Source organism: Ovis aries, chromosome 7, assembly GCF_016772045.2.
Source record: "Ovis aries strain OAR_USU_Benz2616 breed Rambouillet chromosome 7, ARS-UI_Ramb_v3.0, whole genome shotgun sequence".
Taxonomy (NCBI): Eukaryota; Metazoa; Chordata; class Mammalia; order Artiodactyla; family Bovidae; genus Ovis; species Ovis aries.
In genome coordinates this window covers 90386440-90411120 of record NC_056060.1, presented here as the reverse complement: position 1 = coordinate 90411120, position 24681 = coordinate 90386440, and the positions used below count along the sequence as shown (strand labels likewise).

General features: G+C 38.7%; 1 protein-coding gene across 13 annotated transcripts in view; it reads left to right on the top strand.

The window, feature by feature from the left end:
• The window catches only part of CEP128 (centrosomal protein 128), a 455060-nt gene that overhangs the window by 5303 nt on the left and 425076 nt on the right, over positions 1–24681 (top strand). For 9 of the 13 annotated variants that reach the window (XM_060418456.1, XM_060418450.1, XM_060418449.1 and 6 more), the window contains exons 2-3: positions 16669–16830; positions 18731–18817. In XM_060418456.1, the coding sequence (XP_060274439.1) occupies positions 16684–16830; positions 18731–18817 (234 nt within the window). In that variant the 5' untranslated portion in view covers positions 16669–16683. Of the gene's footprint in view, positions 1–12455; positions 12598–16668; positions 16831–18730; positions 18818–24681 lie in introns of all 13 variants that reach the window. The other 4 variants (XM_060418453.1, XM_060418455.1, XM_060418454.1 and 1 more) reach the window with 3 other exon arrangements.

Genomic DNA, 24681 nt, shown 5'->3' with positions numbered 1-24681 from the left:
CTGTGATAAGATTTAGTCTAATAGGGAGACAGACAAGTGAACAGCCAGTTAGCTCCTCTGGGCTGTGAGGAGGTGGTCCAAGGTGGGGGCAGTGAAGAAAGGTTCTCCAGAGAAAGTCTCCTCTGAACTGAGACTTGAAGGAAAAGTAAGAGTTAGCCAAAGGAACTGGAGTGAGGAGAATGTTCCAGGTGGTGAATGCGGCAGAGGTATGATGGTGAGATGAGCATATTTGAGAAATTCAAAAAAACTTTCTGTGGCAAGAATAATTACATTTCATGGACATATTTAATAATTGTATTGTTATAAATATAGACTTATAATAATGCAGAGGGTGAAAAGACTATATCTGGCTGGAAATGGATGGCTTCTCTGATATTGTGTTTGACCTATACCTGGAAATTTTACTGGAATTTAAACAGGTGGCAGTGGTCGACAGCAGACGGCATTTTCACGGCATTTCAGTTGAAACCTAATGATGCCAGTGAGGGATGGAAGTGGTAGGAGAATGTGGTGTACATAGTAGCTAAATGTAGGCCTTATGTTTCTATGGTTCATTTGTTTAGAAAAGGGTGTCTTGATGAGGGTCTTGAATTTCTGATTCAAGAACCTAGACTCAGTCACATGGGCAGTGGAGTGTCAGTGCAGGTTGAAACGTATGGAAAAAGACGCAGAGTTGGAGAAACCATTATGGTGGCTAGTAATGAGATTAGAAAAGTCCTGAATTCTGGATGGTGCCTGTGGTGATGAGAAGGGAGACATGATGAATTTGGGCCTTGAAGAAAGGCTTGTGGCTTGGCTCTGCCATTGATTGGAAGCTGTGTCACCTTTTTAAGCCTCTCAGGTGTAGGTCATGATGACAGCAGTACTTACCTTGTAGGGTTATTGTCATACAACAGTCTGTGATATTAAAGCATTAGCTAGTCAGCATTATTATTTCAACTTTTGTCTTTTGAAGGTTTTTGAAATTGAGATTCTTAACTGGCGTTTATATCCATACATGTGTGGTGGTTTACTGATTAAGTGTAGTTGGTTTTATATGATATTGAGCTGTTTTTCATTATAGTTGGATTCCTTTCTAATCCTATATCTTTAAAAAATTTTATGTATACATATAAAAACCTTACATGAAAAAGTTTATGGTACACAGTTCATTCTAATCACCTTTTAAGTAATTTTAGAAGTTTTTTTTTTTTAAATAGTATCTTGGAAAGAATACTTGTTACCTCCTTTAAAAAAAAAGAATAAAAAATGAGCTCTTGAATAAGTATATTTATAAATACAATGAAAGTGTATTTTAGTTATTTTATTAACTAATTAGTTAATTTTATTAACTAATTATTTGGTTAATTATTATTAACTAATTATTTGGTTAATTATTATTAACTAAAGAAGAGTTAAAGGGAGATCTAAAGATATAAAGTAAAAGTAGAGTTGGGGAAGAAAGAAATATGGGACTTGAGGAAGAGTGGAGGACAAGAAAATACTGTTTTTTTTTTTAAAGTTTATGTCTTTAGGATATGGTTTCTGAAAAAAAAGAATGCCTGAAAAAGGTTGTAAAGATTCCTAGCAAGAGATAGGATTATTTAAAAGTCATCTTAAAAGAGCTGTAGAAAGTTGGACTTATAGCAGAACATAATTAATACTTTATTATCTTATGCTATATTCTTTATATAAACTGTTAGTTCTGAGTAAGTGGGTACGCTTGGAATAGTCTGGCCTTAAATGCTCTGGTTGCATGTATATGGTGGGATAATTGAATCATAAGAAATATGGTGAGGAAAGACACATACACAGCCCCAACATTTCAGTATGTTTGGAATTTAAATGGTGGCTTCACATCTAAGAATGTAGTGGAAGAGGCAGTGGCTAAGAGACAGAAGATGTAGGTTCTAGATCTCTTAATGTAGCTTTTTATGAAAGCAATCGTGGATAAGTATTTTACTCAAACTTTTTGTTCCTTTAGGAACAGAAGTAAAGGGTTGTAATTATACCAGCTTTATAGGCTTCAAATAGAGAGCAAAAGAGAAAATGCTGATGAAAATTCTTTGTAAGCTATAAAGCAGTATGCAAATTTAAGGTATAAATAGCAATAAGAAATATTTCCTTTCCTAAAAATTTGTAGTGTTGTTTTGTTCACTAGGAAAGTCAAGAGGAATTTCTATTTCTGCTTTAAAAACTAGCAGGAAGAAAACAAACAAGCTTTATAATACACTTAAGAAATAGCATGTTTATTATGAAAAACTTAATGTTACATGAACAAATAAATAGCCCCAAATGATATTTATGATGACTCTCTCAGAAATTGGTGGCCAGTCCCTTGTTATATCAATTGTTAATGCTTATTTTGTGAACCCTAATATGAATTTATCCTTTTTTGCTTCTACTGTTAGATGACAGTCTGAAACCAATTTGTTTTCTCAAGGAGAGCAGGCTTGAGAGGAAGCCTTAGGAAATTAACCATCTTCTGAACCAAATCAAATGACTTATTAGTAAACTCTGTGTGTGTGTGTGTGTGTGTGTGTGTATATCAGTTAGCCTTTGCATAATAAATAAATCCTGGCAGGCATACAGCAGTGCGCTTTTTTTGTCTGCCTATCTTGGCTGGACACGTTAGTCTGGGCTCAACTGACTGGTCCGCTGATCTAAGCTGGAGGTCGTTGGGGCAGCCATGTATCCCACACCTTCCAGTGGGATCGTCTTTGTGTGTCCTGATGGTGACGCAAGAGTTATGAGGGGAGCAGGTTCCAGTGTGTAGGCCCATTTCAGGTATCTGTTTGTGCCCTGTCAGCTGAAATCCTGTTGGTCAACTTAGGTCAAATAGCTGAGCCCAGAGGCAGGGAGGGTAATTCCACCCATAGTGGGAGGACTTACATCTTGGGGAGGTGAAGAGTTGGAGCCAGATTATGCAAGCAGCACTTTGTTCTGCATTTAATTTCTTCTATATACCAGAGCGGGAAAACATCCTGAGTGGTCTGCCAAAAATCAAGTCCTCCTGCTCAAGGCTTACTTCTCGTTCTGGTTTTGTAGTCTATAGGCTAATATGGAAGCTGTGTTACCGGATTTCTTTCTGGTCTGTAGAGGGGAGCATTGTCTCTCGAGCATTTAACCTTGATTGATTCTTTCACGGTAGAATTGTTCATTTTTAACTGGGGAATGAGGCCAATAAACTTCCTTTGTCTTGGTTCTTTATCCAAAGTAGGATTGCAAAGTCAGCTATTAATCAGGTCCTACGCCTGGTGGGTATTGCAAGGGCAAGCAGGAGGGAGCATGACCCACTCATGACAGCCACTGTTTACAGCTGCGTTGCCATGGGAACAGTCTTCCCCAGTGTTGCCAGATCTTTGGAGTTTTCAAGAGAAACTGGAAATTAGATTTTTTTGGTGAAGTCTCTTTGTTTTCAAATTAAGGTTTTAAGATAGCACAATGAGGGCTCTGTTAAATATGTAACGCTTGCCTGGATTTGGTCTGTAGTTCTCTACTTTTCATCCCCTGATTTAAAGAGAATGGTGTTAGGAACTCAGGGATTCTAGCTCTGTCTTTGTCCAGGCTCACCTCATGTCCATTTTCTGATAGTTTGGGCCATTATTAGGGGTTGTGTCCACACCCAGAGGGCTTCATGATTGTCTACTTTGGGAATAGTGTAGTTTGTATTTACTCTTTTTATCTGTTAGCAAATAGAATGCCATTCTAGGGCTTAGCTCCAAGTAAGAAATCCATCTTCTGTTTGTTAGCATCCATTTCTGTCTGTTATCTTTTTTTTCCCACCCTTGGGTTTTTGTTGATTGTTTTTTATCTTGACATGTTTTACTTTTAATTTAATTTTTTGAACTGCCTCATTTATTTTAGAAGTGTGTGTAGGTGTATGAGTCTAAAATATCTGTGTCATTCTTCTGGTGAGACAGGGAAAGAGTTATTAAGTAGCTTTATTTTCTTTTAAAGCCTTGCTAATTTTTAACAACTGGCATACATATAATTAAGCGGCTATTGGTTTTGTCTCCATGCCTGAGTAAAACAGTAATTTTGTGTGCCATGCAGGCTTTTCCAGAAATGCCCCTGCCACCTGCTTGATGGGTGCTGATCCAGTGACTCTGCCCTCTTACTCCCGCAAGGGGAGCAAAATGGAGCCTGGGAGCTGAGTCTGTCTGGTGTCATCCATGGAGTAGAGGGGTGGGTGTGTGCGTGTGAGAGAGAGAGAGGAAGGGAGGGGGAAGAAGGAGGGGGAAGGCAGAGAGGAAGGAGGGAAGTGGATGGTAGCAACAGGAGTAAGTGGAGTATCCAAAAAAAAATGAAACCTAGTATATTCGCAGTATACATATGTATATTGTATGCATGTGTTCATGCTCGATCATTCCCACTCCGTGTGACCCCATGGCCTGTAGCCGCCAGGCTCCTCTGTTCATGGGATTTTTCAGGCGAGAATACTGGAGCGGGTTGCCATTTCCTTCTCCAGGGGATCTTCCCGACCCAGGGATGGAACCTGAGTTTTCTGCCTTGATTGGCAGGTGGTTTCTTTACTGCTGAGTCCCCCCCGGGAAGCCCATATATATGAATATATGTACATATATGCATAATATATATTTAATGTTAATTCTCTAGGTCAGAAGTTCTCAACTGAGAGTGATTGTAGCCACGCACCTCATCTCTGTCTGAGGGGACATTTAGGAATATCTGGCTGCTGCTGCTGCTGCTAAGTCGCTTCAGTCGTTTCCGACTCTGTGCGACCCCATAGACGGCAGCCCACCAGGCTCCTCCGTCCATGGGATTTTCCAAGCAAGAGTACTGGAGTGGGGTGCCATTGCCTTTTCCAAGGAATATCTGGAGACAGTTTTAAATCTATGCTCTGATTGAAGGATGGGAGAGCTCTGAATATTTGTCTCTTCCCTTGTTCCTCTGAAACGATGCTTTTTAATGGACTCTCGCCTCTTTGTCTCATCCATCTGCCGATCGCCTCATCTTGTAGATGGGTGGAAAGATCCTGAGCTGGCCCGCTGGCGTGTTGTCATAGCACCTAGCTCATCGTGTGTAGACTTCCTACAGGTCTTTTTCTCCCATCAAGGACTGTGACTTAATCACTTTCCTCTTTCATTTCTAATATGGTGACAGTTCAGTGGATGGTGAGAGCATGCATCTGTTGTCTCTCTCCGATTCTGTTCCTGTTACATTCTCTCTTGACTTAACTGAGAACTGACTGCTGGACAGTAGACTTGGATCTCTCTCTTTATTTTATTTTTGTCTTTTTGTGAGGAGACTAACAGCGCCTGTTATGTTTAATTTTGTTCCCCAGCAAAGGATAATAAATTCAAGTAGTAACATCACAATAAAATGTTTAATTCTTCAGGAGCAGTTCAAGGTGCACTGCAAGTAGCTCCCTCTTTTGTGTCTTCACTTAGGTGGTAACAGATGCAACTGAGTAGCCTAGACATCCTTAAGCTAAAGATTTGGTGTGAGAGCTCAAGCCGTCTGTCACCTGGGAAAAGGTCCCCACCACAGGGAGCTTGGCTTGGGTGATGGGCAGGTGATGACTTGAGGTCTGGTATGAGATGACTCAATGAATGAATTTGAGCGAACCCTGGGAGATAGTGAAGGACAGGGAAGCCTGGCGTCCTGCAGTCCGTGGGGCTGCAAAGAGTCGGGCATGCCTTAGACCCTGGACAACAATTCTTGATTTATTCTCAGTCCGTTGGATCTCTGCTGAGTGCCAACTATGTTATTAATAGAGTTCTGGGCCTTGGGGTGCCAGCATTGAATAAGTAGAGTAAGTGTCTCCCCTCATGAAACTTACGTGAGGGCTGGAATAAAATCCACGCTTCTCTCAGCCTGACCCTCTCCGTGAGCTGTCCCCAGCCTGCTTCTCAGACTTCGTCCCGTGATGCCCTCCTCCTTGGTCACTGTGCTCCTGCCTTTTGCTGTTTCTTAGACACAGCAAACACCTTCCTGCTTCCTGTGCTATGCGTCTGTTCTGTTCCTCCACCTGTCTAGAATTTGGTTCCCTCCTCATGTCTATGTGAAGTTCCTTCTCATCATTAAGCTCTCTGATTAAGACAGCCCTGTGCTGACCACTTTTCTCTAAAAAACTCTCCCACACCAAGTTATTCTTATTTTTAAATTTTTTAGTTGTAATTTTATTGGCTTTCAGTGTTGTGGTTAATTGCAGGTGTACAACAAAGTGATTCAGTTATACATATATTCATTCTTTTTTAGATTCTTTTCTCATGTGGGTTATCATAGAATATTGAGTTCTCTGTGCTGTCCAGTAGGTTAGGTCTTTGTTGGTTATCCTTTTTTTTTTTTGGTTACAGCTCAAGAGTTTTATTTCGTAAACAGAGGATAGTACACCCCCTGCTAAGGCGTGAGGGTGGGCCAATCCCAAAGGAGAAGCTGGTTGTCTATCTTATATGTTATGGTGAATAATATATTGTGAACTAACCATACGTTATGGTGAGTGTGTGTGTGTGTGTGTTCATCTAAAACTCCAGACTTATCTCCCCAACACATTTACCTGTTGGTAAGTGACTTAGCAGCAGCAGCAGCAGCAACCAACCATAAGTTTGTTTTTTATATCTGTAAGTCTGTTTCTGTTTTGTTCATTTGTGTCTTTTAAAGAAATGAGATTCCACATGTGAATGATACCATACGATATTTGTCTTTCTCTGTCTGACTTTACTCAGTATGATGATTTCTGGGTCCTCCACATTGCTGCAAATGGCGCTATTTTATTCCTTTTTAAATGGCTGAGTAATATCTTATTGGGTATACGTACAACATCCTTATCCATTCCTCTGACAGTGGACATTTAGGTTGCTTCCATGTCTTGGCTATTGTAAATAGTGCTGCAATGAACACTGGGGTGCATGTTCCCTTTTGGATTATGGTTTTCTCTGGATTTGTGTCCAGGAGTAGGATTATTGGATCATATGGTAGTTCTGTTTTCAGTTTTGTAAGGAATCTCCATGCTCTTCTCCACAGTGGTTGCACCAATTTACATTTCTATCAACAGTGCAGGAGGGTTTCTTTTTCTCCAGTATTTATTGTTTGTAGACTTGTTGGTGATGGCCATTCTGGCTGGTATGAATCGATAACTTCATGATAGTTTTGATTTCCTTTTCTCTAATGAATAGCAATATTTGAGCATTTTCTCATGTGCCTGTTGGCCATCTGTTTGTCTTCTTTGGAGAAATATCTGTTTAGATCTTTTGCCCATTTGATTGAGTTGTTTGTTTTTCTGATATACAGCTGGATGAACTGTTTGTATATTTTGGAGATTAATCCCTTGTTGCTCCCTTCATTTGCAAATATTTTCTCCCGTTCTGTGGGTTGTCTTTTCATTTTGTTCATGGTTACCTTTGCTATGCAGAAGCTCTTAAGTTTGATTAGGTGGCATTTGTTTATTTTTGTTTTTATTTTCATTACTCTAGAAGGTGGACCCCAAAAGGTAATGCTGAAAATAATATCAAAGAGTGTTCTGCTTTCCTGTAAGAGTTTTATAGTGTCTGGCTGTACATTTAGGTCTTTGATCCATTTTGAGTTTATTTTTGTGTAAGGTATTAGAGAATGTTCTAATTTCATTCTTTTACACATAGCTGTCCAGTGTTTCCAGCACCACTTATTGAGGAGACTGTCTTTTCTCCATTGAATATTCTTGCCTTCCTTCTCATAGACTAATTGGCCCTGGGTGTGTGAGTTTACCTCTGGGCTTTCTGTCCTGTTCATTGGTCTATATTTCTGTCTTTGTACCCATACTACCCAGTCTTGATGACTGTTCAGTTCAGTTCAGTTGCTCAGTTGTGTCAGACTCTTTGCGACCCTATGAACCACAGCACGCCAGGCCTCCCTGTCCATCACCAACTCCCGGAGTCCACCCAAACCCATGTTTGTTGAGTCGGTGATGCCATCCAGCCATCTCATCCTCTTTCGTCCCTTTCTCTTCCTGCCCCCAATCCCTCCCAGCATCAGGGTCTTTTCCAGTGAGTCAGCTCTTCACATCAGGTGGCCAGAGTATTGGAGTTTCAGCTTCAACATGAGTCCTTCCAGTGAACACCCAGGACTGATCTCCTTTAGGATGGACTGGTTGGATCTCCTTGCAGTCCAAGGGACTCTCAAGAGTCTTCTCCAACACCACAGTTCAAAAGCATCAATTCTTTGGTGCTCAGCTTTCTTCACAGTCCAACTCTCACATCCATACATGACCACTGGGAAAACCATAGCCTTGACTAGATGGACCTTTGTTGGCAAGGTAACGTCTCTGCTTTTTATTATGCTGTCTAGGTTGGTCATAACTTTCCTTCCAAGGAGTAAGCGTCTTTTAATTTCATGGCTGCAATCACCATCTGCAGTGATTTTGGAGCCCAGAATACAATGATGACTGTAGCTTGTAGTATAGTCTGAAATCAGGGAGTCTGATTTCTCCATCTTCATTTTTCTTTCTCAGTATATTTTGGCTATTTGGAGTCTTTCGTGTCTCCATATAAATTGAAAGTTTTTTTTGTTCTAGTTCTATGAGAAATGTCATTGGAAATTTGAAAGGGATTGCGTTGAATCTGTCAAAGCTATGGTTTTTCCAGTAGTCATGTATAGATATGAGAGTTGGACTATAAAGAAAGCTGAGCACTGAAGAATTGATGCTTTTGAACTGTGGTGTTGGAGAAGACTCTTGGGAGTCTGTTGGACAGCAAGAAGATCCAACCAGTCCATCCTAAAGGAAATCAGTCCTGAATATTCATTAGAAGACTGATGCTGAAGCTGAAACTCCAGTACTTTGGCCACTTGATGTGATGAACTGACTCATTTGAAAAGACCTTGATGCTGGAAAAGATTGAAGGTGGGAGGAGAAGGCAACAACAGAGGATGAGATGGTTGGATGGCATCACCATCCAACTCAATGGACATGTGTTTGAGTAAACTCTGGGAGTTGGCAGTGGACAGGGAGGCCTGGCATCCTGCAGTCCGTGGGGTTGCAGAATCGGACATGACTGAGTGACTGAGCTGAACTGCATTGAATCTGTAGAATGCCTTGGGTAGTATAGTGATTTTGACAATATTGATTCTTCCGATCCAGCTTTGATCTTACATGAATTTGCTAAAAGCATTTGAGGAGATGGTGTTACAGAGGAGGACTGATGTAGAGAAGACAGGTGCAGGTGATAATTACTTGTGCATGGTAGCCTCTGCTGGTGTGTTAACTTTTTCTCTTGAAGGATGCGGCAGTCGCTATTGAAGCAGTGAGAAATATATTAAAATTTTTGAACTTGGTTTGTGGCTCAGCTTAAAATACATTCCCTAGCTGCCCCAATCCCCTTTAAATATCAACGTCATTACCTTGAGGACAGCTGCCTTGGACAGGGACGGCTCAGGCTCTTGGAGGCCACAGAAGCAATCAACCTACTTAACATGCACCAGTCAGCCTTTGTGAAATATCACCCCTGATGCTGGGTGCTTATCTTTTATGGAACAGCTTGCAAATCCTAATTGTTTTAAACTGGCTCTGAGGAAAAGAGACTTGAGAATCAATAAATTACAGCTCTCATACATACAAATGTGCATCATTATAATGAAGACAGTCTGATGGCTCTTTAGGTCAAATAACAAAGGAGGTGGACTTGAGTCTGTAGACTCACTGCCAGTCCTCTTATTGCAGGGTTGAAATTGCAGGGCTGAATGCAGTTTTTATTCTCTCACAATATTCAGGTTTGCATATGGGCATTCATTTTTGATGGATAGATCCTCAGTGGGAGCGAATTGATGAGGGGTTCATTACTTGCTCTGGTGGCCGTATGTCTTCTTTATAAGGTTCATTAAGACAGAAGCAACAATATTTATGCCTTTAAATACTGATGTGTTGGGAACAGCCAAATAAACTATTCCAAGAATGGTACCATCTGTTTTCAGACCCAGAGCTTTCTCTGTGACTCTGGAGACTTTCGCCCAAGGTCACCTGTCTTAGATCTCTCTAGAGTCTTGGGAGAAGCTTAGAATCTGAAAAGCAGACAGCGTGAGTAGTCCTGCTTTCTCATCAGTGATAAATTGTACCTGGAGGTTTAAGCTGCAGAGAGTATCTGTTCCTCTTTGGTGGCTCAGACGGTAAAGAGTCTGCCTGCAGTGGGAGACGGGGTTCCGTCCCCGGGTCGGGAAGATCCCGGGAGAAGGAGATGGCAACCCACTCCAGTATTCTGGCCTGGAAAATCCCATGGACAGAGGAGCCTGGCAGGCTACAGTCCATGGGGTCGGGACTGAGCAACTTCACTTTCTTTCTTTCTCCAGTTAAAGGAAATGCCTGTCACACATTTAACCAGGATTTAGGTGATTCAGCTCCTTTAAATTGTTCTTTAATCATTCTTCAAATTTAGCAATTCTTTCTTCTTTTGTCTATAAACGTCATGCTGAGATTTCTTATGCTAATGAGAATGAATTTCTAATCCACCTGAATTTTTTTTCTTTTAACTCTTTAAAAATAATGAAGATTTTTTTTCTTGAGCATACTAGGTGTTTAAATTCTTCTTTGGAATTCAAATTGCAGTAGTGATTATTATTCATGGACCACTTTAAATTTGTTTTATTTAAACACATTTTCCAGGTTATCAGTCTGTTCTTAATCTGCTGTCTCTGAAGGGGATCTTTATATATATATATATTTTTTTTTTTCTTTTAAACATTGATTTTCTTTTTCTTTCTGATTATTCAATCATTGTAAGAAAATTCAGGAAGTATAAGAATGTTTAAAGAATAGAAATCTACTATAAACAACATGGTGAATATGCTTTCGTTTTCTTCTCCCTTTGTCATCATCCTTTCCTGTTCCTCTGAATATGTATGTGTGCACGTGGGTGAAGTCACTTCAGTCGTGTCCTGCTCTTTCAGACCCTGTGGACCATCGCCTCCCAGGCTCGTCTGTCCAAGGGATTCTCCAGGCAAGAATACTGGAGTGGGTTGCCAGGCCCTCCTCAAAGGGATCTTCCCCACCCAGCGACTGACCCCACTTCTCTTATGTCTCCTACATAGGCAGGCGGGTTCTCTACCATTGGCACCACCTGGGAAACCCCTGAATATGTATACTGGCAATTTATAGTCATATACAGACATCATGTAATGTTTATTACAAAATTGGGATTCATGCTTTTATCCCTTGCATTGCTGTTAAATATCTCCAGAAATAGGGTTTTAATGTCTGTGTACTGTTCCATTACATGAATGTACTGTATTCTAACTCTTCTCTTATAATTTGAAATTTCAGTGCTTTTTATTTTCCCTCTGTTATATAGTTGTGATATTTGTTCTCAGCAAATATTCTTATATATAAATTTCTGTATGTATTCCAATGATTTTGTTAGGAGAAATTGTGGAAGTATTGTTGGTAGGTCAAAGGTACAAACTGCTTTTGATACATATTGCCTGCTGACATCTAGACAGTTTGTATCAACTTACACATATCCATTGGGACAGCATAGGAATGTTCCTTCCCTTACAACCTGACTAAGATAGAATTATTTAAGGGAGAACAGTGGGCTATAAAAGCATCTCACTGACAATTTATATTTCCTAGGTTATTAGATAAACAATTTTGCATGCCCATGAATATTTGTTTTTTTTGTTTGTTTGTTTTTTAATGTGACTGTTCTCAGTATGCTTTTATCAACATGGACTGAGTCTAATGCTTTGGGTACGATTTCACTGGGGAGAGGATTTTCAGAGTCCTAAAAAAAAGCTTATTTTCATTAATGCCACTAATAGTTATCCTACAATACTTTTGAAAAACTATCTAATTGTACAAAATAGTAATGGTCAGTGAAGAGGGCCGCATTGGCACTTACTGTTTTGTGCTTCTCCGTCAGTTATCTTCAGGGGCTCTTGGAACTATCTGCATGGCCTTTGGTTGAATCCCTGGGTGGGGAAGATCCCCTGGAGAAGGAAATGGCAACCCACTCCAGTACTCTTGCCTAGGAAATCCCACGGACAGAGGAGCCTGGCAGGCTACAGTCCACGGGGTCGCAAAGAGTTGGGTCCGGCTGCGTGACTGACGCTTTTTCCTGATAGTGGGCCAGCAGCTATCTGGCGACTCTCGAGGCCACTCCTTTCTCATTTGTTTCTCTCTTCCTCCATCAGCTCCGTGTCTGGGGTGTGGAAGCGTTGACTGTTAGTAGACTGACATCTTTCGCTAAGGTTGGAACTCTGCCACTGTACCTGCCTTCTGCGTTTTGATGCTTAGGTTCAGGTGCTCTGTTAGCCATGAGAGATGTGTTTGACCTTTTGAACTGTTGGTAGTAGGTGTAGACAGTGCTAAGTTTTTTTGTTTAAATCAGCCATGAAATAGTAATCGAATTGTCTTTAGTGTTTTAAATTCAACACTTATGACATTTATGTAATTAAAGTTCTTTCAAATGCTATAAAAGCAAATGTTTCGTATGCTGTAATATATAAAAATCTTCACCTATATCTTATGTTGAATCTTGATATTTCTACAGGAGTTCCATCAGATGCAGGAGTTTGTACGTCTTTTATTGCTCAACGTAATTGAAATTAAAAGCTGAGGACTTTGTGAACTAGTGAAATTCATGCTGAAAAGTGTGATTTTATCTTATTAAAAGTATGTAATCCTTAATAGGGGTAAGTGAGAGGTCTTGTGTATGTGTGTGTGTTACGTGACAGTTACACATAGTTAAGCTAATGCTGTTTGTATGGTTTTGACAATAGCACTGTATGTGTGAGCCGCTAATGCTGCTATGATTTTCTCCTTTAGATTCAGATACCCTGTATCTTCACTTGTTAATATGTTTTCAACTAATTACAGTGTGTGTTCCATTAAGAAAGACTGTGAAGTACATATGTACCTGTGGTAAAAGTGTAGGAGTGCGGTGTGGAGAGTTAAACACAAAATCATCCAGTAGTTAACCCGGGGCTGGGGTCGGTGGAGCGGCGGAGTTGTCGGTGAGGACAGGGTGGGCAGCCGCGTGCGTGCATGCGTGACTGTGTCCGCCTCTGCAGCCCCATGACAGGCTCCCCTGCCAGGCTCCTCTGTCCATGGAATGTTTCAGGAATACTGGAGTGGGTTGCCATTTCCTTCTCCAATGGATATTTCCAACCCAGGGATCAAACCTGTGTCTCCTACGTTGGCAGGAGGATTCTTTACCGCTGTGCCAATACTAGGACTCTATTTATAGTGTTCTAAGTATTGACCAAAAAGTTTGTTCAGGTTTTTCTGTACCCGCTAATGGAAAAACCCAAATAAATTTTTTGGCCAACCTAATATTTTATTCAAAATATTAGAAGTACACGTGTCAGAATGGGAAATAATAATATTAAGAATATATTCTTAAAAATAATAGGGAAATAGATGATAGAAGCAGAATAATATAATAGAAAATAGAAATAGAAAATTATAACATCCTGGTAGTAGATACATGCTTGCTTACTATCTTAGTCTCTGTACTATTTTATATTTTACACATTTTCCCCAAATTATTTAAAAAAACATAAAATTTTCAGTTTTCACTCTTTGTAGTCAAGTTGATACTCAAATAGCTCATTAGATGACTCTGATATGCCATTTATATTAATTGACATTGCGTGCATGCTAAGTTGTTTCATTTGTGTCCAGCTCTATGCAACCCCATGGACTATAGCCCACCAGGCTATTCAGTCCCTGGAATTTCCTAGGCAAGAACACTGGAGTAGGTTGCTGTGCCCACCTCCGGCGGATCTTCCCAGCCCAGGAATTGAACCCGTGTCTCTTACGTCTGCCTGCATTGACAGGCGGGTTCTTTACCACTAGCATCATCTAGGAAGCTCCCTCTCCCTTCACTGACGTTATGTATAACTAATTATTATTAAAATTTTGATATTCAAAAACAAATTCAGGTTGTCTCAAAGATAGCTATCTTTTTTTTTCAATTTAAATATTTATTTTTACACAAGGTTGGTTTATTGTAAGCTATATTAAATGAAGAAAATAGTGCTCTTACACTTCTCTTTCCTCATCTCTTGGTTTTGGAAATTATGTTTTGTTTGCATTTTATTAAAATTATATTCAGCTATGTCTCTATGATTGTTGTGTGGCACAAGTTCTGTATCTAAGTTGATTCATAGCTGCTATGACCCGTTTTGTTTCTTGTTCTCACCAACAGCCGTTATGGTTAACATCTGGTTTTTCAGTGTTGCCTTTTTATTCTGCCTGGTGAAATCTTAATTCCAGTTTAGTTTCCAGAATTATGACTGGTTAAAATGAAACTTATTCTTTCAGATACAGAATTCTGACAGATCCAGGCATAATTATTACTTTCCATCATATAAGAGAAGGAATAAGGACATAAAAGCCTTTTTAGTCTGAGACCAGAGGTTTGATTTGTTTTATTATATGCAGCATAGATATGTCGCTGTTTTTTTCCCTAAGTGACTAATAGAGATTTCATATTGCTACTTGCTTCCCACTCTCCCTCCCTTTGGTATTTTTATGCTTAAATGAAATGACGGGGCATTGAGGAGGCTGTAGACACATGTGAGCCATGGCCTGCTGCTACCTTTAATTATTTTTACTAACTGTTAAGACTGTGCACAAGTAGTGTTCAGGAGACAGCAGAGCAGGGCAGAATGAAGAGAACACTGAAGGTGAAAAAGCCTGGCTGAACCCTAGGTCTGCCTCCTGGGTCTGTTACTTGTAATCACTGTCTGGAGTTTGACTTGTTACTTAACATCTCTGCCTTTAGCATCCTCTATAGGTTAAATGCCCATTTTAGTAAGTTATTACTCTTTGCAACCCCATGGACTGCAGCCTCCCAGGCTCCTCCGTCCATGGGATTTTCCAGGCAAGAGTACTGGAGTGGGTAGCCTATCCCTTCTCCAGGGGATCGTCCCGACTCAGGGACTGAACCCAGGTCTCCCGCATTGCAGGCAGACGCTTTACCCTCTAAGCCACCAGGGAAACTCTAAATTGGATTGTCTATGTGAGCATTTATAGAGTACCTGGCATTGTAGTAGGCTCTCAGAAAATGTTGAATTTTTTTTTTTCCTCCTGTTTTCACCAAAGGAGAGTGTTGGAAAGTCCTCTAACGTACAGTAAATGATTTTAGGTCAAGTGGCATAGATTTATGGGTGTGCTCACGTGTGTGCATGGGTGTGCAGAGACACACAAGTGATTCCCTAAGTTTAAAGGTGAAGTTCTATCTAAGATTTCTTAAGTTTATTCTTTTGGACTTAAACAAGTGTGATCCTGTAAAAGTGTAGCCATACAGTTGTATCAGCCTTTGTTTCTTGTTTGTGTTTCCTGATGTCAGAGGGAGCTACGTTGTTGCCACTGTGCCTTTATGCTTGTAGACAGGAGAAGGGGGGCAAGAACTGAGGAAAGAGGCCAGGAAGGAAGTTGAGAGGCCTGGGCAGAGGAGAGGCTGCAGTCTGACAGCTCTTCTCTAGCACTGTCTCAGATGGGTCCAAGAAGGTGGATGTTCTGTTGATTTCTTTTTTCTGATGCTACAAGGACAGACTGTATTTCACTTCGAAAAACCTGAACTCACAGCAAGCTCCCTTGCTTATCTTTTAAATTTAGTTTAATATTTTAAAAACATGAATACGTTCATTAAATGTGTTAGAATCTGTACATATTTAGCAAATTCCCTCTATCCCTTTGGCTTTAGATGTTTGGTCATGTACTTCCCAGATTCATTCAGAATAAAGATCCAGAAATTTCAGAAGATTCTAGATTATTAAAGCGAGGTTTCCTCATACTGTTTTTAAAATGCCAGAAAACTGGCCATATAGATTTTAGGAAGATTGTAACAATTAATGTTAAAATAAAGATCATTAACTCTCTATTAAGCAGAAAATGAAATTGTTGGAATACTCAGACTTTCACTTTTGATAATTGAATTTTCTCTGATGTTTCTTTGTTAAAAATATATTTCATTTTGTCAATTTCTATAAAAATTTTCTGAAATTTTGAGATTGTCTTGCATGAAATAATTTTCTTTTGCATTAGATTGAAAATTGAGGTAAGGATGGGAAGAAAGCATATTTAGAGATGTTTCTACTTAGGAGATTATATTCAGGCTTCTTGGCTTTCTGTTTGGGTGGAGATGTTGAAGATGTCATCTTCTCACATATTTGTTATCATGGAATTTACTTCTGTGATGGCATTTAATTTGACTATATTTTAAATTAAGAGGTATGAGCGTGTTTGCTGTACAATAAATGAAATTCTCTTATTTTAGTTTATTCTGTGTGTGTTGTATTTTTATTTAAAGATACACGTTCTCATAGCTTAGCAGAATGGACGTCAGACGAATATTGAGAACTGTAGGTCCTACCTTAGAGAATATCTGTGTTATTTTTTTTCTTTTATTGTAGAGATACCAATCTGTATGTCTCATATACCTTAGAGTGTTGTTGATGGGGTTGTATGAGATACTGTATGCTTTGAAAATTTAGGAGCATTGCACAGAACTAAGTGATTATTATTATTTGGAGTTGTAAATGTCTGAGGAATTGCTCATAAAGCAGAAAAGACAAAGGAGAGAGAGTTGCATGTGGAAATGACTTGTGTTTTCAAGCTCTGTGTTAGAAATTATGATATGGCAAAAGACTAATGTAATAAATACTTAAGATCAAAAAGCAAGTAAAAGTTAAATTAACCTCTTATTTCTCTGCTCTTTACCATTTGATTGACCTTGAGCTGGATTTATTTTTAAGGATTTTTATACATCAATGGCAGAATCCTCCAGCGATTCAGATCACTTCCGCTCTCGCGACCGATTGAGTCGATGGGCTGCCAGCTCAGTACACAGGGAAGTTCGACATCGTCCTACTGTGGATGTCACTGAGAAGGTCAACACCATAACCAGTACTTTACAGGTTAGTTTAGCAGTAGTAGAGAGTTGACTCATTGGAAAAGACTCTGATGCTGGGAGGGACTGAGGGCAGGAGGAGAATGGGATGATAGAGGATGAGATGGCTGGATGGCATCACGGACTCGATGGACGTGAGTCTGAGTGAACTCTGGGAGTTGGTGATGGACAGGGAGGCCTGGCGTGCTGCAATTCATGGGGTCGCAGAGTCAGACACGACTGAGTGACTGAGCTGAACTGAGCATGTGGTAGATTTTAACTAGGTTAAGCTAAGAAATGGTTTAAGTCAGTGTCTTAGTTTTTTATGACATGGTAACAAATTACCATAAAACTAGTGTCTAAAAAACCCAGATATTTATTTTCTTATAGTCCTGAAGGTCAAAATCTAACAGTGGTCTCACTGGGCTAAAAGCAGGCTATCAGGAGGTCTGCATTCCTTTCTGGAGTCCCTAGGAAAATATCTGTTCTTTTTCCAGCCTTTTCTAGAGGCTGCCGAAATTCCTGGTCCTGTAGCCCCTCCCTTACTCTTCACAGCCATAAGGGTGGGTTGGACCCTTCTTACATCATGTTACTATGCCTGCTCTTGCTTCCCTTTAAGGCTCCTTGTGAGTACCTTGGGTCCACCTCATAATCCAGAATAATCTCCCCATCTCAAGGTCCTTAATTTAGTTATATCTGCAAAATCCCTTTTGCCATATAAGAGAACGTATACACAGGATTGAGAGATTAGGACCTAGACATTTTTGGGGTCATTATTCTGCCTAACACAGTCAGATACTTGAGATATCTAATAGGTTGCGGAAATGTCTTGGGATAAGATAGTATTTCCAAATACTTAAAATACTCTGGGAGTGAAGCCAGTAGGAATTACCATAGTTTGGCTTTTTGTGGACATGTCTTTAGTGAAGTTGTTCCTATTTTGGGTACGTAAATTATTCATGGATGAATGATATTGAGATGCTATTTTTATTTAGAGGCTAGTTTTTGACAGTGTTTGGAAATTTGAGTGGGTATTTTATATGCCCTTCCTAGAAAGGGTTTTGATAATGAAGTGGGGGAAGGGTATCATGTTGGGGAAAAAGAAAACTCAAATAGAATTATTTTTTTCCTACCCTTTAATCTGTTACTTCTGTTTTGCCTGAATAACCATGGATTTTGGCTTTCAATTGGTTTGAGTTATTGTGCTTATTAAAAAGAGGCTAATTTCTGGTGGAGAAACCATAGTATGCTTTAAAACTCAGAAACCTATTTCTTTTGAAACTTATTTAAATTAACATAATATTGGATTTTTGCAGTGCAGATTCTTGAATTTTTCCACTAATGAAACATATTAATAAGTATATATTTTGAAAGAAATGCCTTCATTCACCTTTCAGATGAAACCTATCAAATTTCATGGAAACCATTTTTATTGTAATTAGAAACAAATTTGTTTATAGCTAAAAGTTAAAGGCTACTTTATTTTCTTTTCTCTTAATTGAGTTCTAAGGTAAATACTTGAAATAACATTGATCCTAGTGATTTGCTTGTCTTGAACACAATCTACTACATTTTTCTAAGGATTTCTCTTCTATAAAGTGGGGGTGAAGTGTGCAAATTGTTGACGTGCACAAATTTATGATGAGGATTCTTATCCAATTTATGGTTTTGTTTCCAGCTTGTTATGGAGCCTTGGATAAGGACTGAAACCATTTGCTTCAGATTTCACACGAGTAAATTGTAGATGGGCTTGAGTTTATTTATCAGTGTTAATAACATTTATTTGATATTTATGAAGTATATTGATTGCAACTTAATTATTGTATCAGTTGTACCTTTTGCAAACAGTTGACCTAGTTCTTTGATATACTGCTAAGACTGGGGAATACATCATTTGGAGCAATTAATAAAGCCCACTTATTTTTTAGGACACCAGTCGGAACCTGCGACAAGTCGACCAGATGCTTGGACATTATCGAGAGTATAGTAATGGACAGGCGGGAGCTATAGAACATGTAAGAAAGTTTACAAATGTTTGCATTTTCTCTTACTAACCTTTTTGGTAAGTTTAGTTGTTGAATATGGATATGAGATAAAGGAGATGACCGTCATGAATAGCTTTAGCTTTTTGACTGGTTTATTATTTTGTAGTTTAAATTTAGGTTAGCTTGTCAGATGGATTGCGAACTAGTGTGTATAGATTAGATTCTATTGAATTTGAAAGCTTTATTTAATTTCTTTTGGCTGTGCCACATGGCATGTAGGATTTGTTCCCTGATGAGGATCAAACCACTGCAGTGGAAGCATGGAGTCTTAACCACTGGACTGCCAGGGAAGTCTGAATTTGAAAGCTTTAAATCAGAGGGGGAAGAATTCAGGATAGGAATTAAACTGAAACTTACTAAATTTGGACCATGGATATTCCTCATGAGGAATTAAGAATTTTAAGAATGGTTTAATTTAGTAAGACATGCTCATTATTTAAATAAATACTAAAACTCCATAGCCCTTTTTAGTGCTACTCCAAAGAGGTAACTGTTGTGACAGCTTCTTGTATATCTTTCGAAACATTTTCTATGCCTGCATAAGCGTACATGAAATTGCTTTGAAAACCGGCATCCTGTAAAAAGTGTTATTTAACTTTTGTGTAATGAGTGTTATGTAACTTTAATTCATTTAATGTATATCATTTTTCATATGACACAGTAGCTCTTCCTCATTCTTTTGAACAGTTATAATATTCCATAGTATAGATGTATTTAGGTTATTGTTTGTTGTTATAAACTGTGCAGCCATGACCGTTACTGTACACATTTGTTGTGTATAATCATGTATGATTCTTGGAAGTATAGGGTTCCTGGGTTAAAGGACATGTGCAGTTAAAAATTCTCCAGACATTTCAAAATGCCCTTTCAAGTATATGCCAATTTAAACACATGGGGATTTCATATAATTCACATGGGGATGGGAGCTGGAAAGATACCCCAGAATTCTGGGATAAAATGAATATTTTTATTTGTTTGTTTGATTTTGGCCATGCCATGTGGCTGGTGGGATTTTAATTCCCGGATGAGAAATTGAACCTGTTTCCTAAGCAGTGAGAATGTGAAATCTTAAACACTGGGCCACCAGAGAATTCCCTAAAATGGATATTTTTTATTAATATTTTGCTAATTCCATCTCTTATTTCTTTCTTTTGGAATTTGCTAACTCGTCTTCTGCAAACTCTTGGGAAACCAATTAAATTTATTCCTTCATGTTTCTAATTATGAGTATATACTCTAAGACGACAGGTATTACATGTGTGCTGTAAAATTGATTATTTTATATATATCTGCGCTGTACTGAGTTGTCACTTAAGTCTCAGGCTTAATTGATGATTTATTTTCTTTTTACAAAGCAGAAATGTATTCATCCATTTGCTTGTAATTGGAGGCTAATTGCTTGAGTGCAGAGAACATATTTTCTCTTGTAAGGTTTTTTTAACTACTTTCATTTAGAAAATAAACTTGGACATTTTTGCATCTACCAGGTTTTTATGATTTATGATGTGTTTGCAGATGGTGCCATAGACTTTATATATTTGAGTAGCTCATGAGATGTTTTTCATTTAATTACCATATTAATAATGGTAGTTAATTTTTTGCTCCATAATTTATTAGTAAAAAATTAAAAACATTAACTAGTGGCGGAGAACTAACCTACTTTGAAAGGGAGAATATTAGATGAATTTCCCGTGGATTGAGTTATTGGGAAATAAAACTATGTATTAGAGAAACTTCTGTATGGGTAAGCTTTTAAAACACAGAATGTGTTCTGCTAGAATTGGGAGGCCTAGAATTGAATAACGCTGAGTTCTGGGGGAACGATTTTATACATGAGAAATAAATTCAACAGGTATTTCATTTCCATCTAAATTACCCGTACATGAAATGTAGAGCCACTCATATTTAAAATAGGACATAGGAGAACAAGATTTTTTTACCTTGCACCTGTGCCAAGTTGCTTTGGTCATGTCCGACTCTGCAACCCTATGGACTGTAGCCCTCCAGGCTTCTCTGTCCATGGGATTCTCCAGGCTAGAATACTGGAGTGGGTTGCCATTTCCTCCTCTAGGAGATCTTTCAGACCCAGGGATCGAACCCATGTCTCTTGTGTCTCCTGTATTGGCAGGCAGGTTCTTTACCACTAGCACCACCTGGGAAGCCCTCCTTTTATTTTAGGCCATTCTTTGTCTGGTCTAAATTCTCCTCCTTAGTTTCTTTTTCTGTTAAAGTAGTTTGTTCTCAATGATGACCCACTCACCCTCATACCAGAGGGAGATGCCTCTCATTGCTTTATATTACAGTCCCTCGATGGAACAATGATTTCCATTCTACCACCTGTAAGTTATCTGGGGGCACACCTGCCTTAATCTGTGGGAAGATGTGCAGCTCGGAATATTTCTCGCAAGTCAGTCTGGGCTTCTCAGTATAAATTGCTTTCTTAGCATTAAAATATTTACTGTTGTGAAATATAGCAGTAAAATGAGCATAACCTAAAAATGAGTGTATGTAACGTGCCAACTATCAGGTGGTTCATTTGAATCTTTTTGTTTATATTCTTTAAGTCTTGTAAGTACATAATAGTGTTATCCTCTGTTTTTAAAATTTTAATTATTGTGTGTTCTGTTTAGGAAGGGACTCTGGAAATTGATTTTTGTTTTTTGTTTCTTTTTGAGCCTGTGCTCCAGCTCATGCAAGTTCTCTTGCTGTGGAACCTAGTTTCTTTTCAACATTGTGTAACAGATTAATTCATTTTGAAATTATTATTTTATTGAGGTATAGTTAATTTATAATATTGTATTAGTTTCTGGTATACAGCAAAGTGACTCAGTTATACACACATATCTATTAATATTCTTTTCCATTATGGTTTATTATAGGATATAGGATATCGAATATAATTCCCTGTGCTAAACTGTAGGACCCCGCTTGTCTGTTCTATATAGAATAGTTTGTGTCTGCTAATCTCAAACACCTAATTTATCCCCCACCTACCCCCTTTCCCTTTTGGTAACCATAGTTTGTTTTCTGTATCTGTGAGTCTGTTTCTGTTTTGTAAATAACTTTGCTTGTGTCATATTTTATTTTCACATATAAGTGATATCATATTTGTCTTTCTCATTCTGACTTACTTCATTTAGTATGATAATCTCTATATCCATCCGTATTGCTGCAAATGGAATTACTTCATTGTTAATGGCTGAGTAGTATTCCATTGTATATATGTATATACCACATCTTTATCCATTCATCTGTTGACATTTAGGTTGCTTCTATATCTTGTCTATTGAAAATAATGCAGCTATGAACTTTCGGTTATATGCATTTTTTTTGAATTAAGAGTTTTTTCCAGATATATGCCCAGGGGTGGATTGCTGGATCTTATGGCAATTTGTAGTTTTTCAAGGAACATCCATACTCCTTTCTGTAGTGCTGCACCAATTTACATTCCATCCAACAGTGTAGGAGGGTTCCCTTTTTCTCTATACCCTCAATAACATTTATTATCTGTAGGCTTTTGATGATGGCCATTCTAACTAGTGTGAGGTGATACCTCATTGTAATTTTGATTTGCATTTCTCTAGTAATTAGAGATGTTGAGTATCTTTTCATGTGCCTATTGGCCATCTGTATGTCTTCTTTGGAGAAATGTCAATTTAGGTCTTTTGCCCCCTTTTTGGGGGGCATTGTTGGATGTTTGTTGTTGTTGCTGTTACTGAGTTGTATTAGCTGTTTATCTACTTCTGCTTTGACTGTGCCAAAGCCTTTGACTGTGGATCATAATGAACTGTAGAAAGTTCTTACAGAGATAGGAATACTTGACCACCTTACTTACCTCGTGAGAAATCTGTATGCAGGTTACAAAGCAACAGTTAGAATCCAAATTGGGAAAGGAGTACGTCAAGGCTGTATATTGTCACCGTGCTTATTTAACTTTGCATGAGTACATCATGCAAAATGCTGGGCTGGATGAAGCACAAGATGGAATCCAATTTCTGGGAGAAACATCAATAACCTCAGATATGCAGATGACACCACCCTTATGGCAGAAAGTGAAGAGGAACTAAAAAGCCTCTTGATGAAAGTGAACGAGGAGAGTGAAAAAACTGGCTTAAAACTCAACATTCAAAAAACTAAGATCATGGCATCTGGTCCCATCACTTGTTGGCAAATAGATGGGGAAACAATGGAAAAATTGAGAGACTTTATTTTCTTGGGCTCCAAAATCGCTGCAGATGGTGACTGCAGTCACAAAATTAAAAAGATGCTTGCCCCTTGAAAGAAAAGCTATGACCAAGCTAGACAGCATATTAAAATGTAGAGACATTACTTTGCCAACAAAGGTCCATCTAGTCAAAGCCATGTTTTTTCCAGTAGTCATGTATGGATGTGAGAGTTAGACCATAAAGAAGACTGAGTGCGGAAACATTGATGCTTTTGAACTGTGGTGTTGGAGATGACTCTTGAGAGTCCCTTGGACTGCAAGGAGATCCAACCAGTCCATCCTAGAGTGAGTATTCATTGGAAGGACTGATGCTGAAGCTGAAACTCCAGTACTTTGGCCACCTGATGTGAAGAGCTGACCCCTTGGAAAAGACCCTGGTGCTGGGAAAGATTGAAGGTGGGAGGAGAAGGAGACGACAGATGATGAGATGGTTGGATGGCGTCACTGACTTGATGGACATGAGTTTGTGCAAGCTCTGGGAGTTGAGTCAGACACGACAGAGAGACTGAACTGAACTGTACTGAGCTGTTTATTTTGGAAATCCTTTGTCGGTCTCATTGTTTGGAAATATTTTCTCCCATTTTGTAGGTTGTCCTTGTGTTCTACTTATGGTTTCCTTTGCTGTGCAAAAGCTTATAAATTTGATGTCTCATTTGTTTATTTTTGCCTTTATTTGTATTGCCTTGGTAGACTAACCTAAGAAAACATTGCTATGATTTATGTTGGAACAGATTTTACGTATGTTCTCTTCTGGGAGTTTTGTGGTGTTGTGTCTTATATTTAAACCCCTAAGCCATTGAGTTTATTTTGTGTTCGGTGTGAGGGAGTGTTCTAACTTGATTGATTTACATGCAACTTTCCTGCCTTCCCAACACCACTTGCTGTTGTGTGGTGCTGTGTCAAAGGAGGCTGGGTATGACTCTGGGTATGTGGGTTTATGTCTGGGCTCTCTGCTCTGTTCTTTTGATTCATATGTCTTTTTTTGTTTTTCTTTTTTTTTTAAACCAGTACCATGCTTCTTGATGTAGCTTTTTGTAGTATTGTCTGGAGTCTGGGAGGGTTATACCTCCAGCTTTGTTCTTTTTCCTCAGGATCACTTTGGCAATTCTGGGTGTTTTGTGGTTCCATATAAATTTTAGGATTATTTGCTCTAGTTCTGTGGATAAGGTCATGGGTAATTTGATGGGATTTGCATTAAACCTGTAGATTGCTTTCAATTGTATGGCCATTTTAACAATATTAATTATTTCAATCCAAGAGCATGGTATATCTTTCTGTTTCTTTGTCATCTTCAGTTCTTTATCAGTGTTTTATAGTTCTCAGCATATAAATCTTTCACCTCCTTGGTCAGGTTTATTCCTGAGTATTTCTTTGTTTTAGATGTGATTTTATTTTTTAAAATTTTATTTATTTATTTTTGGCTGTGGTCTTTGTTGCTGTGTGGGATTTCTCTGGATGGGGAGAGTGAGGTCTACTCTCTAGTTGCATAGTATGGGCTTCTCATTGTGGTGGTTTTTGTTACAGAGCATGGGCTTTAGGGTGCATGGGGTTTTTATCATGAATAGATGTTGAATTTTGGTTAATCCATTTTAACCAGTGTTCAACTGTT